Source organism: Gymnoscopelus microlampas (assembly GCF_963454915.1).
Source record: "Gymnoscopelus microlampas genome assembly, chromosome: 15".
NCBI classification, from domain to species: domain Eukaryota; kingdom Metazoa; phylum Chordata; class Actinopteri; order Myctophiformes; family Myctophidae; genus Gymnoscopelus; species Gymnoscopelus microlampas.
Window position 1 is genome coordinate 15,780,654 of NC_139952.1, and position 15,084 is coordinate 15,795,737.

Consider the following 15,084-nt stretch of genomic DNA (forward strand, 5'->3'; position numbering starts at 1 on the left):
AGTGACCGAGTGGTCTCTCTCTCTCTCTCTCTCTCACACACACACTCGCACACATGCGCACACTCTATCTCTCCAGTGTCTTTCTCTCTCTCTCTCTCTCTGGCTGCTGCGCTGGCAGGGATGGCGTTTCCGTATCTCTCTTTGACAGTTTAAATGGAGTTGGAACAACATACATTCAGGAGGGAAGACCACGCCTCATCGCTTCGTGCCCCTGACTCGTACTTCATCGCTCTCTCTCTCTCTCTTCCCCACGTCCCTGGCCATAATGCTTGTTGCCCTCATCATGCCCCTTAATCCCCTCTATGCCCTGTCAGCCTATATCTGCCCCTCATCTCTCCATCCCTCTCTTCACCCCGGCCCTCATCCGTTCATCCCTTCACCCCACCTGGCCTCCACCCTTCACTCCTTTTTCTTTTTACTCCACACCTGTCATCACCTTATCACTTTACTATTCAATTAATAAACAACCCAAATCGATCTAGTTTGAAGGCCTGGTCGGTACTAGTGAAATGGTCGCGTACCTTCACTCCTCCTCTACACTTCCCTGCTTCTCTCCTCTCTCTCTCAAGTCTGCCTCCATCTCTTTTCATTATGTAGCTACACCGCCACCCCCCAACCCCTCCGTATTTTTATTAGTCAAGCTATTCTTCGGAAGCGGCAGCCAGCCTTTTGATTCCATCTCTGACAGTCACAGCCACTATAGTCAGTGAGGGATTTAGCAGAGTGGCATCCTACTGGGTCTTTGTGCTCTACAGTATATCCCCTCTTAGCGAGGCAGCCCAGCAGAATGACACTAAACTGACATCAAACCTTTGACCTCGATGTGTTATGTCACCGTCTGTCTTTGTCTCTCCTCTCCATCTCTCTCTCTCTCTCTCTCTCTCTCTCTCCCTCCTCTCCATCCACATCTCCTTCAACTCAACACAAACCTGCTATTCCGCTCTCATCCACCGGGTGATGCCCTCAGTCTTTCACTCCTTTCCTCATCACCTGACTGCCACACCCATCTACACACCTGTTCCCACCCCTCTCATCAAGACTCCCAAAAAACAACTGTTCTCTTTATGTTCTACGTTCTACTATCTGACCTGTATGATTTTGACCTTCTGCCTGTTTCTGGACATTTTACCTGCTCCCTATTTGGATTACTTTGCCTGTTATGGACTGCTGTCTGTCCTGGTTTTGACACTTGCCTACCTACCTGTAAACCCTTGTCCCTCCTTGTCCGCCTTGTCAATTCATTCATTATATTGATCCTGTTCTGCCCTTGGTTGTCTGCACTCGGGTGCTATCCCCCGACAACAGTTACACTGTGATCTTCTTGGCTGACGATTACAGTAAATCTGAGCAAATTTGATGAGGCTTGTGCCATGTATTCTGGCAGCTTTCATTTTGTGGACCCACACTGCCACTTGGTGGAAGAGGTGAGAAGTACACCATTCTCTCTATTAGTTTGTTTTCCCAGTGGTTTTGATCGAACCAATCTGTTTACTAATTAAACTATTTGACTGCAAATAAGTATCAGATAGAGATACCGATGGGTATGCAATACATTTTATTCACATCACATTACAAACTCATAAACAAAAGATTGTGCTGTGAATCTGAGTTCAGTGCTTATGATTGGTTGCACTGTAGGTAACCTTTTCAAAATGAAACTAAGTACGGCTGCTTGGTATGATTTATGCATCAGTGGAACCTTACGTTTTACTGTTTTCCAATCTTAACATAATGTTCTTTCCCTCTCTTATTCCTTCCAGCTGAGTCCCAGGGTCTCGGCTATGAATGCAAAGATGTGCGTGTCCTCCAGGATGGCCTTGGCGGTGGGTTTGCCCGCTCCGTGCCCACTGCGGGTGTCCACCCGCACCATGAGAGGCTGGCGCTGTCGAGGACCGCTGCCCACCCCGTGCTGCAAGGCTGCACAGTACTTGAGGGTGTGCAGGGGCACCACGCGGTCATCGTGATCTGCCGTCAGGAGAAGGACGGCGGGGTAGGGGGGGCCGTCGTAGGGGGCCGGGGGCAGGTTATGAAGCGGGGAGTACCTGGAAGAGACAGAAGAGAGAGCGGTGTGATGGAAGAATGGGACGTAATGACAGATGAGGCAGGAGAGTGAGGTACGTTATTAACCACTTTCTTCCTGGCGTGTGTGTGTGTGTGTGTGTGTGTGTGTGTGTGTGTGTGTGTGTGTGTGTGTGTGTGTGTGTGTGTGTGTGTGTGTGTGTGTGTGTGTGTGTGTGTGTGTGTGTGTGTGTGTGTGTGTGTGTGGTGTGTGTGTGTGTGTGTGTGTGTGTGTCAGCTGTCCTACTTGATGAGCCATTTGAACTGCTCAGGGTCGTCAGCACAGCCATAGTCGGTGGTCCAGGCATGGCCGATGGTGAACTTGTGGAACTTCAGCATGTCCATGACACCCACCTCCGCCACAGCACAGCCAAACAGGTCTGGACGCTGATTGACGCACGCCCCTGTGTGTGTGTGTGTGTGTGTGTGTGTGACAGAGAAAGAAGCAAAGAAATGGAACTCAATTCCCCTTCATATCAAAGAGCACACAGCCTTCAGTATCTTTAAAACATTTAAATCATGGCTCGGGTCAAATGTAATGCATAGTTGATGTGTCGTTTGTTAATCGTATTGTTTTTAACTTTCTATACTGCATTATTTTGTATTGCTCTTCCTGGCCAAGGGCTGCAAATGCAATGAAATTAGCCACATACTGTAACTAACTCTGGCCCAACAATTCTGTGGGGCCAAAGAAATAAAGAGGAGGATGAGAGCGACTACATCATAAATACTGCTTTACACAGGACAACAGTAATCACACTGTAGATAACAGTCATCTCTAAACGGCCAGTTAAACAACCAAGGAATAGAAGTACTGTAGGAATTACAGTAGTTGGCTTTGTACAATGCCATATGGCATGTAAACGATGTGGCTAAGTACTGTTTAATGTGCTGTTTAATGACTAAATTAATTCAAGCTAAGCAGCTAACTACTGTTGGGTGAATCTGACATTACCAATTATGCTGAAGACGTAAAAAATGAAAAGCGCTGATTCCGTTGTGATCGACATAGCTGAAAGCCAATTTGGAACATTGACATTGTACTTCAGAGGGTGGGGTTGAATTTAGGTGCCTTTGGTAAGTTTAATTTCCGCACTTAGTTGCTCGCTTGCACACACACACACACACACACACACACACACACACACACACACACACACACACACACACACACACACACACACACACACACACACACACACCCCGTGCCAAATGACTCTTCATGCAGTTAACGGGGCACTCACACTGCGGTTAAGTTGGAGGGCAGCCAGCATGAGCTGAGCTCCACACTGTAAAATCCTGAATGTTAACCACTTAAGCCCCATATACCTTGTGCATTGAATAGCGAAAAAAGCAGATCTGCTGTACGAGCTCACACGACACGTTGTGAGCTTGTAGATCTGCTATTTTCACTGGGATACCAGGTTGCACTCAGTACCTTTTGCAGTGCAGTACCTGAATGCTGGGAAACTACTGACTTCAATGCAGAACCAGGGCTATGGTTGCCCTAATGCCTTAGAGGTGCATGCAAGTGATATTTTTTTAAACAAAGAGTGTATTGTTAAAAGTTGTGTTTGTTCAGTAACAGGGGTCTCCCATGTCTTTCCAGTGCTTTAGTAAACAGATCTTTTTTTTTTCAGGTGGGTCATCAATTTCATTTAATCAAGTACCCATTTATCAGCTTAAATTTTAGTGTTCTAGTTCCAATTTTGTCTGCTCATTTCCTGGTTTCACTTCCAATTTCGCTTGTTTATCCTGTATCCTGTATGAGTTTTCTCTCCTGATGGATACTGAAATTGGTATCCTGGACTGAAAATGTATTTTCTGTTTACTAAAGAGCTTGAGAGAATGGGAGATTCCTGTTACTGAGCAATCACCATGTAAATATGCAATAAACGTGTGTGTGTGTGTGTGTGTGTGTGTGTGTGTGTGTGTGTGTGTGTGTGTGTGTGTGTGTGTGTGTGTGTGTGTGTGTGTGTGTGTGTGTGTGTGTGTGTGTGTGTGTGTGTGTGTGTGTGTGTGTGTGTGTGTGTGTGTGTGTGTGTCTGTCTCTGTCTCTGTTGAAGAACCAAAACCAAACCTCTTGTGTACTCATATACTGTAAGATCTAACAGTGGATGTTCTGTCCTTACCAACCAGCAGCCCTCCATTGGAAGCTCCGTTGATGGCGATGTGACTGGCTGTGGTGTATTTCTCCTGGATCAGATACTCTGCTGCACACTGGAAGTCATCAAAACATGTCTGCTTGTTCCCCAAGGTGCCAGCTGTACACACACACACACACACACACACACACACACACACACACACACACACACACACACACACACACACACACACACACACACAAACGCATATACACGTGTGATGTGACAGAACGGGAAATAAACATGACATATTATGGTAGAGGAGGGGCATAATATGTCCCTCCTCTACCATAATAATGCATATGTCTGACATATGCATTCAAAACACTCAAAAGTCTTGTGAGTAAGGAAATAGAACATGGCTTACGATACCGTAAATAGCTTTAGTCTTTTTTTGTGCTTTTAACATAATAATAATAATAATAATTATTATTATTTAATAATAATAATGGTAATAATACATGCAATTTATATAGCGCTTTCCTAGATTCCCAAAGTCGCTTTACAAAACAAATAAGACAACTGTATTAAGAAAAAACTAGTTAAGAAATGTAAAAAGCTAAGCAACATTGAAAGGTAAAAGGGGGATTTGAATTAGGTGGGGAATGCGGTGGGTTTTGAGGCTAATGTAATGTAATCTGTGAGTGAGTTCCATAGGGAGGGGGCAACAATTGAGAAGGCCCTGTCACCCCAGGTCCGTTGCTTCGTCTTGGGGACCACCCCAAGACAATATGTCATAATACAGTCGTTTTCACCTTGGCATCCCTGATAACGCAGTTTTTTTGGTGACTGTAATGCACTAGGTAATACACTAGACGGACACTAGGTGCCAGCAGAGAACAGTTACTAGCATCCCTGAAAAGGTGCTCAGGGAAGGGAATAATATTCAGGAAAAGGGAAAAGTTGTGAACACATAAAAAAAAAGGCATTTAAAACAATCCCGATCCAGGCACTCAAAGTAGGTTTGAGCCATTTGAGATGTTTTCTGTTTTCTGTGTACCTTTATGCCAGGTGAGTCCATATTCTCCTCCGCCTCGTATGTTGGCCACAGCCAGGATTCCCCCCAGGTGTCTGACGTACAGCAGGTAAGCCACACTGACCAGAGACACGAGACAATCAGCAGCATCCTTATCCCTATGCTTAAGGGACTTTTCACGCTACGTTTTTTCTACACGCATTGTGTAGAAAAAAGTTCTACAAATTTCAATTCCGGTGGGCGGGCGTGTATGTGAGATGACCACAAACATGTCAGTGTCAGATGGCTATTGCCTCTCTATCTTCCCGCTCGCCTCTCATTGAAAATGAATTACCATGCGTGTCGATAACTCCTTGTGTGGACGGGCCTTAATCACTCTCAAACTGGTGGCCCTATTTTGGGCATGTCACTAACTATAGGCAAACATCTTCACACACTGACCAGACAAAAGAGACAATCAGCATTCTTAAGGTCATTACACACTGGCGATTATGCAAATATACGCAAAATTAGGACTCGGTCCGAATAAATAAAAGACGCTTTTTCGCTCGCGAAACTGATGTGGAAGCTTGCATTGACTTTATAAGGTTTTAAAAAAAAACGTATTATTCGCATGAAAAAAATCGCCCCCGGTGTGTAAGGACCTTTATAATGCTGCTGCTCCACTTACAACGAGAGGCTCTCATTAGCTAGCTTGTTCGCCTGGTAGAGAAATTACACAGTACCCAAAACATCCAGTACTCTCACGGGTCCATTTGGTTACATTTGTACACTCTCAGATGTGCAAATGGGTAAATTAGCACTGGGGATTTTACTGTGTGGGGTTATCTGATTATAAAGGAAGTTGATGATAATAACAAGTGAACTCACTTGTAGTGTGGTTGAATGGAGTTCTCAAAGCCTCCGTATCCATAGAGGAAGACGGGATGTGTTCCGTCTTTCTTTAGGCCTCTCGCGTGAACCAGAAACATGGGGATGTTAGTTCCGTCTTTACCAGGATAAAACACCTGAAAACAGAGAGGGGCTTTTGTAAGATTTTCAAAGACAGAGCAAAATTCAGAGGAAAACAATCAAGCAAGACATTTGTTGGCGTAAAGTGATGTTTTTCAAACAGTTGATGTGTGTCAGCTTTGCTACAGGATGGTTAATTATAAAATGCAATCTTAGTTTAGGCTTTTTTACTTGCATGTCCAAATTCACCTGCTGCCCCTTGTTGTCTAGCTCAATGACAAAATGTGCCAAAATAGGTGACTTAACATCTGGCTACACGTGTGTTCACTCCTGTTTGTTTATGAATCTGTCTTTTACGTCTCTGTATTGTGGGTAATTACGTTATCTGTAGATACATACTCAAGCGTAGAAATTATGAGTAACAGTCGGACGTACACAAAAGAAATCCACCATATGTTTAATAATGGACTGCCCTGTCCCGCAAGTCTGAAGTGATGAGCAAGTTTTGTTACTACAGGTAGGAAGACAGTCAATGATGATAACTAAATAATGATTTTGTGCTTATGGTAAGCTTATATTTCATATCCCACACCATATGCACACCATATTCAACTTTCACCACTCACCAGCTAAAAAACAAACAAAAATTGCGGTGAAGATGGTAATGAGCCATGACATTTCACACATCGTTAGCCTCATAGCATAATTGCCTAACTCATTTTTTGGTGAAATTGACATGTTTGCGAAGCTCTACTCTCCTAACATTGCTGCATCATTGTGCCTTATTGCCTAAGTCCTAAGCCAATCAGAATGTTTGTTACATACCAAAAATTACTTGGTCAGAAAGTGCTTTTAAGTCAACATTTTGACTTAGGCTTAGACTTAGAAAGTGATTCTTTTGTAACAAGTCTCTCCTGAAAACTTTACAAATATGAGTTAGGCAATTATGCTATGAGGCTAAACGACATACTGTATTACACGCCGGAACCATGGTAATGTGGTTATTGTCCCAGCCCTAGTGTTGTATCTGGTGTAATCATACAGTAAAGTGAATTGGACCCATCTCAGTGTTTGTGGAGGAGACAGTACAGTAGTAGACTGAATGGTCACCTGGTTGGTCTGATAGTCTTCCTCCTGAATACCCTTCACCTCCACCCGTCTGAACACTCTGGGCTCTGGCGTCACATCGCTCAGATCACAGTGGTAGATGATACCTAGAGGTCACAGTTTAATCATAATACAGTAGATCAGTGGTTCTCAAACCTTTTCATGTCAAGGACCCCCAAATTGACACGTATTAGCCCGCGGACCCCCATTTGAAAAGATAAGCCAGGGACCCTCATAAGAGAAGATTTTTACGACTCTAGCAGTGATTCTCAACCATTTTAATTTCAAATCACCAGTTTGACATGCATTAGGCTACGGACCCCATTTAATGGCATCTCTATCTCTGGGACCCCAATTCATATTGTAAAATCAATGTTAATTTAACTCTGAGAGTGTACAAATGGAACCAAATGGACCCTAACGGGTCCATTTGGTTCCATTTGTACACTCTCAGAGTTACAGACTCATAAGGGTCCATTTGGTTCCTATCCATTTTTTTAGCTGGGGACCCCCTGGAACCCCCTCAAGTACCCCTGGGGGTCCCCGGACCCCACTTTGAGAACCAATGCAGTAGATTACCAAACCAACCCATAAGTGCAATTGAAAATATTTCAACAGAAAATAACTCTCTGGAGCTTTGTTTTGATTATGTTGTAGCCTAATCATTTGATCAGAGGTCAGGAATCTCTCCGTACTGTGTGATGATATTACCTGGCGTGGTAAAGGAGGAGAACTTGTAGAAGAATTCCGAGTGCTTCTTCTTGCAGCTCACTGCCGACACCGTGCCAACGTCCAGCGGCAGGTCCCTGACCAGCTGGCCTGTCGCCAGCTCATACAGCTGCAGGATATCCTTCACGTCGTGGACATAGTTAACTAGCAGGTGTCGCTGGTTCACGCAGGAGACCATGCCTAGAATAATTCACAGAGAGGGTAATGGGAAGTGGATTTGATGTAGGTGTAGTATGGCATGCTGCGTGAGCTTATCATGTGGTGATTCTTTTGCAATGTAAAGTAACTAAGTATGTTTACTCAAGTACTGCACTTAAGTACTTCTACTCCACTACATCTCAGAGGCAAATATTGTACTTTTACACCACTACAATTATTTGAAAACTTTAGCTACTAGTTACATTGTAGATATAAATTATTACATTATAAAACATTTATTAACCACTTTAGCCCTATTTTATACCTATAGGCTATTTGGAAATTGCAATCTACGAGCTAAGCTTGTAGATCTGCTGTTTTCAAACATTTTAGTACTTTTACTTTTGGTGCTTTAAGTACATTTTGATACCAATACTTTTGTACTTTTCTCAAGTACATTTTTAATTCCAAACGTTAACTTGTAACATTGCAGTATTGATACTTTTACTAAAATAAAACATTTGAGTACTTTTTTCACCACTGTTCTTTTGTGAGTGTGTAATGTACACTTGTTCGTTTCATTCAGTAAATGCAAGGCAGTCATTAAGAGGAAAGCATGTGTAGGTGCAAAATAGGTGTACAAAATGAGGTGAAAAACCAGGAATTCCATTGTATATGGTCTGATGAATAATATTTACATACTGTATGACCTGTCTTTATACAAGCACTATTTTTCTGCAGATAACGGTATCTTATTAGAACCTGCCTATTATTTACTTAGTTGACTGCACTTCCTTTAAAAAGATGATAGGGGGCAGTGTGCTACTTAGTGCTCTCTAGCATCATGAAACCCAATAGCCCATCATACCAAGAGATAAAACTTGAATGAGTTATTTTCCTTTAGCTAACAGACTATAGGGGGCAGTGTGATCATTATGGTTGGATGATACTGTAGATATGCTCTGAGATCACTCATAGTTTTGTCTTTCAGGTACTTTAAAATAACTGAATGAATGACTGAATGAAAGCATTTTTAGGCTGAATTGTTCATTACTATTTCATTAGCATTTGACATGGTTTTTACCAATGATCTGTGATTATCACAGTGTAAAACATTAAGTTCTGATAAAAAATAATTGTCCGCGCGCGCGCGTGTGTGTGTGTGTGTGTGTGTGTGTGTGTGTGTGTGTGTGTGTGTGTGTGTGTGTCTGTCTTTGCGTCTGTGTTTATATCGGTGCAACCATGGATATACAATGTTTCAATGTTATGTTTTCATTTGTATGACTAAACCAAATGACACACTATTTTAAAAAAAGAAAGAAAATGCTTAGCGGTCAAGTTCTGCGTTTGAGCATTTCCCTCTGACGAAGATGGGTCAGACACAAAGAGAAGTTTAGCTTGTGGTTAGACATCGAAACGTCTGTGGAAGTGATGGAAAATTTATCAGGAAGCTGTTGCCTAACAGTGAAAGGCTTTAATGTGGAACTACAAATCTGACCACTTTACTCGACTGCTTGTCCATTTACATATGCCAAAAGTTACTGTACCAACAGTATGATCTGTAACATTTCAAAAATAGCGGAAATAGGATCTACAAGCTAAATGACTAAATATGGCCTGTTGTGGCCATAGTGTATTTATTTTGATTGTTGGTACCGGTCATTGTCATTTCTTTGTATATTTAAGTTAATTTGTCATATCTGCCCTGTGCAATTTTGGTTACAAAGCCTAAACGGCAAACAGAATTGTAACAAGATTTATATGGTCGAATGTTCAATGCCAAAATCACAATAAAATTGTAAATGGCAATTATTTATACGACCATTAATCATTGAAAATGTCATGATTGTGACAGCCGCTAGCAGTGTGTGGACGTGCAGATACACAGTGTTTGTTTTCTGTTCTCCCTCAGTATTGCTATGTCGTCGCTGTCTGGCATTAACCTTGTACTGTAGTGTATATCCAAAACCGTAACTTTTCAGGTAAAATAATGTGTTCCAATGGATCCGATTTTTTTGTGTGTATATTATGTAGTCACAAGCTCTTGTTAACAGCCACAGAACAGTATTTTGGGCATGTCAACCTTATAGAATGTTAGATTAATTAAGAACAGTTAAAATAGTCGAACTACAAGCTCACAATACATTGCATCACGTCACATTGTGAGATACAAGGTTTCTGCCCAACAGCAACGATATTCAGTCTCACCCAGGACATCTTTTTCATGCTGTGGAATGAGTGTGCTCCAGTGCTGTCTGTCTGGTCGCTCCAGGTCTATGTTGATGACACAGTAGCGAGGTGCGTCCAGGTTGGAGCGGAAGGTGAACACGCTGCCCTCGTTGGTGACGTAAGAGTACTGCGCCTCAAAATTGTCCACTAGCTTGACCCAGGGCAGCAAACCTGAAGGGAGATGAATGGATAGATTGAGTAAAACCGTGGAGCTCTCATCTCTCAAGAAAGGAGTTATTCTCAACTTTTTATTTAGACTTTATATAAGACTTTATTAAGTTTAATATGCTTTTGGAACGCTTTTAAGATTTTCAAGTGGGCCATGATCCAGAAAACGCTGGGAACCACTGGTTTAATCTCTGAACCGTTTGATCTGACATATCACATGGAGAGGGAACTAATTTACTTTGAGAAGAGATCACATCTGTACTGTAGCTGTAGGTGGTTACATGGATACTGACCTGTGATGCCATTGTCCAGTGCTTGGAGGTCGCAGTACCACAGTTGGTTGACAGGCTCACACCCTTCAGAGATGGACAAAACAGCATATCTGCCGTCATCAGAAACCTGGTATGACAGAGGGACCATATAGCAGGGAAGAAGGGAAATTGTTCTTATGTTTTCTACTACATGTTCTGCCAGACTTACACGGGACAGAAATACCCACTAACAATGATTTGAGACATTAACAATATCCAAGCCTGGTATGACTTACCGTCACCGCACTGAGCCACTTAGGATGGTCGGGGAACTCCGCAACAAGAATGTCTTCTGACTGTTTAGTGCCGATCACATGGTAGTAAAGTTTCTGGTTGATGTTGGAGGTGGTCTCTGTGCCTAGTGTATTATAGAAGACAGTAAGACACTGTGTGCATTTGTATAGTAAACTGATTGACTGAGCATATGTGGGAGTTGGCATGTCCTCATTATGCTGGCAAGAAAGCAATGCAAGACGAGTTGCCTTTAGTGCAACATGTAGTGTTTCCAATCTGGGAGAGTGTGTACGCGCTTATCTCAGAAAGTTGTTGTAGATGCATATGTAATGTACGTACGTGCTCATCCTTGTGGACTTAAATGCAGGTGTACCAGCAGTAGTGAAGAATTTGGCTACAATCAGTATAATTAATAACAAAAAGGGATAAGGCTTAGAGCTCCATCACGTTCAAGTTCAAAGCGTCCCAAAAGGGTAAACTGTGTTTGCATAAGGTGTGGTATCAAGACAAAACCGCGTGGCATCTTCCATGTACACATTCAGCTTTTACTAGAATAAACTAGTTGTGATCCTCACCATCAGCCTTGCCGTCCTGGCGTGGGTAGCAGTTATAGAAGACACCCTTGGCGTCATGCGTCCAGGCCAGACAGCTGAACTTGAGCCTTTCCAGCACGTCTGGCAGTGGACTACGGTCGTCAGCCTTCAGAAACCGTAATGTCACCCAGTCTGAGCCGCTGGAGCTCAGACCATAGGCGAAATATTCACAGTTCTCTGAGAGACGCCCCACTGGGTGGAGAGATCAGGAGAGAAAAAGGGAGGAAGGGATTTAGTTTGCTTTGCGGAATAACGAATCCCATCTTTGAAAATTGACCTACGTATAGATAATTAGTTATTAGGCACTATTTTGATAATTTAATTTAGTAATCTAAATTAATTTGTGTGTGTGTGTGTTTCCCATTAAACAAGGTGCATATGCGTTTGTATGTGCAGTTTCTGTATTGTGTATACATACATGCTTGTGTGTTTATGTACTGTATGCTCAATAGTTAAGCAATAGTTCATTAGAGAAGGTTACAGGTTTTGTGTGTCTGTGTGTGTGTTAGGGAGGGATTCACTCTTTAGTGCCACGGTGCCATCATCGGACAGAGTGTTTGGATCAAAGAACACTGTTGCTGGTCCATCCAGAGTGTCCTGCACATAGAGCACATACTGGTTCTGAAGGCCCTGGTTGTGGGAGTAGAAATACCTGAACAAAAAAAAAAATCTCACCTGAGTCTCACAACTAATACAGTATAAATCCTGAGCGACCATTTAACTTAGGATTTTACTGTGCATATATCTTATCTTATCTTCTTTTGAATGTAGTTCCTATATTGTTCACATGTCTCATATCATTCAGTTCCTACTTGTTCCCTCTCTTGTAAGGGCAGCTGTATTTGGGGTAGTTGTAGAGCTCGGTGAGTCGCTGGTGGAGCTGGCTTCTGACTGAGCACTGCTCCAGGAAAGGCATGGTCAGCTTGTTCTGCTCCTCCACAAATGCCTGTGGAGACAGAGCGACAGAGTGAGAGAACGTTTTTAGGAAAGAGCCCCCTCTCCCAATAATAGATGAGATGAAGCAGTTGCACACACTCACAACCTCGATGCAATGTGAATTTTGTAAACAGAAACCTGTGTGTGTGTGTGTGTGTGTGTGTGTGTGTGTGTGTGTGTGTGTGTGTGTGTGTGTGTGTGTGTGTGTGTGTGTGTGTGTGTGTGTGTGTGTGTGTGTGTGTGTGTGTGTGTGTGTGTGTGTGTGTGTGTGTGTGTGTGTGTGTGTGTGTGTGTGTGTGTGTGTGTGTGCGCGCGCGTGCATGTTTACCGGATAAGACCATTTTGAGTGCTAACAAGCCTTACTTGTGCAACATTCATAGCATTAGGACATCCGTAACATTTTGCCAAATATATTATTCACAAGTTGATTCACCTCAGCCTGCATTGCGCTCATTTATAAAGCCTGTAGACTTGTTTCTTGTGATGCACTTATTGTGAAATGCTTGTTGTGAAGTAGTTTTGTTTTGTTTCTGTTTAATAACTGCAACCTGATCTCTTCACCATGGTACCTCAACAACATTTGTATGCACTCCTCCATTTGTCTTGCCTTGTGTTGTTTACCTTGGTCTCCTCGCTGTCAGGGTCTTCCAGCCATGCGTAGGGATCACATATCTTAGTTCCATGGTATTCATCCACCTGCAACAAGGAAATATACTCTACTGTAGGTCACAACAGTTAATCGAACTAATAACCGATTTAATTGATTAAAACATAATCGATAATGTAATAACATTTGCTTAAGTGGTTAATCGATTCATTGATATACTATGTTTAAAAAACACGCTCTAAAAAGTAGCTAATAAATAGAATCATTTCTATTGTGTGGGAACATATCGTCGCTGTCGCTGTTTTTTTTTTAATAAATCAGTGCCATTGAAAACCCTCTGTGTGGGTTTTACAAATATTGAACCAATGAAAAGTATTTAAAAAGGTGGTATTGTGTTGTTCTAAAACCATGTTTTTTTTATTTATTTCCTGAAATAAATAAAAAAAAACTGACACTTCCGGTTCAGGGCTTTGTCACTATTCGCCAATAGAAGGCTCTGTAGAAGACTGGCCCGATGAAGTGAACGGAGGTGACACAACTCTCCTTATATGGCTCTGGAGGAAACCTTCCAAGGCAAGACCTGCTCGTTGGGAGCAGTTAGGGGATAACCCATTCAATCCGGGAACGCATCTACATTCTTTCTGTCTGGTCTTTCCTGGTCTTTCTCTTCCTGAGATCCTCAGGCAGGAAGGGCCTTCTGGTCATTCTAATCTAGACTGAAGACAAAGGGCGATTGGGCCTTTGCCACCTGGACTGGAATGACCTGCCTGAGGAGATCAGACTAGCAAACATCAGTGTTCTCTTTTAAATGACTTATTGAAACACACTTTCATAGACTGGCATTTACTTCCTGATTAAAGTCAGTTTTGTGTTCTTATCTTTTTTATCCTTTCATTATGTTTCTCACGCACTTCCTCATATGCTCTTTTTTTTAATTATTATTTATTTATGTTTCTTTCACATTTGTTATCCCTTTATTTTTTCTTTGGAATCTTAGTGAAGCGTTTTTTTAACTGTTTTAAAACGGGCTATACAAATGAAGTGTATTATTATTATTACGGTATTGCTGATTGTGTGCTTAAAGACAGAATCACTGTAAGACAGACAGCAGTAGCAGAGCAAATGGGAAATACACACAGCAGGAACACGACACCGACCTTACTGTCATCTCTCCGAGCAGCTGGGTAGTTAAATGGCATGGCTTGGTCTGCAAGAGAGTCCGTATGTCTTCTTGAGTTTTATGTCTATGACTCTATGTCTGTCTGTTAGTATATTCGTCTCAGTCTCTATTTTTGTCTCTCATTGAATCTCTTGAATCACGACAGTGAGCCTGCACTGAAGTGAAAGTGAAAGCACTTCCTCTCAAGGCATGCACAAACACGTAGGCTGCTAGGCTACTGTAATATACACCCATGCTCTCCCAGACACAGAGGTAGCAGAAGTAGCCTACTATCTCAACTCAAAGTAAAAATAATCATCTAAAAATATTACTCTGGTAAAAGCTGAAATACCATTTTAAATGATTTACTCAAGTGAAAGTACCATATTGTTAATTTACTTTAAATGTAGTCCTCAATGAAAAGCATATTTAAAGTATTAACATACTTTGAAAAACACTAGCCCGGTGCCCTTCGTTACCAGTTGTACCCGTCTGTTTGTCTGTGTTCCTTTTATGTCCATATATGGAGATTTCTGTATGTCTGTCTGTGTCTGTAATTTGTATTTTTTCGGGTATAGATTTTGCCTCTGTATTGGGAAATGAATGCAAAACTTTTTGTGTAGTAATTGCAAAAATAATGTGTGGTTGTCACAAAATCCCAAGGCAGGGGGTCTTTGCACTAGGCAAGGTTAGGCGACTGCCTGGGGCCTCAACAGTCAGGGGGCCTCATCACAAATTATT

General features: G+C 42.2%; 1 protein-coding gene across 2 annotated transcripts; it reads right to left on the bottom strand.

The window, feature by feature from the left end:
• Window positions 1-1,538: 1,538 nt before the first annotated feature.
• On the bottom strand, window positions 1,539-14,524 carry LOC311061130 (prolyl endopeptidase). Of its 2 annotated transcripts, none has more exons than XM_084079675.1 (15): window positions 14,342-14,524; window positions 13,199-13,273; window positions 12,454-12,587; window positions 12,163-12,293; window positions 11,624-11,833; window positions 11,051-11,172; window positions 10,797-10,902; window positions 10,315-10,506; window positions 7,951-8,148; window positions 7,243-7,346; window positions 6,052-6,188; window positions 5,206-5,300; window positions 4,191-4,322; window positions 2,306-2,462; window positions 1,539-2,042 (listed from the first exon to the last, which is right to left on the bottom strand). In XM_084079675.1, the coding sequence occupies exons 1-15, from the start codon at window positions 14,381-14,383 to the stop codon at window positions 1,748-1,750; spliced, it is 2,130 nt and encodes a 709-aa protein (XP_083935801.1). In that variant the 5' UTR covers window positions 14,384-14,524; the 3' UTR covers window positions 1,539-1,747. The 2 variants fall into 2 exon arrangements, with proteins under 2 accessions (XP_083935801.1, XP_083935802.1); XM_084079676.1 differs by having other exon boundaries at window positions 14,347-14,501.
• Between the last annotated feature and the right edge of the window lie 560 nt (window positions 14,525-15,084).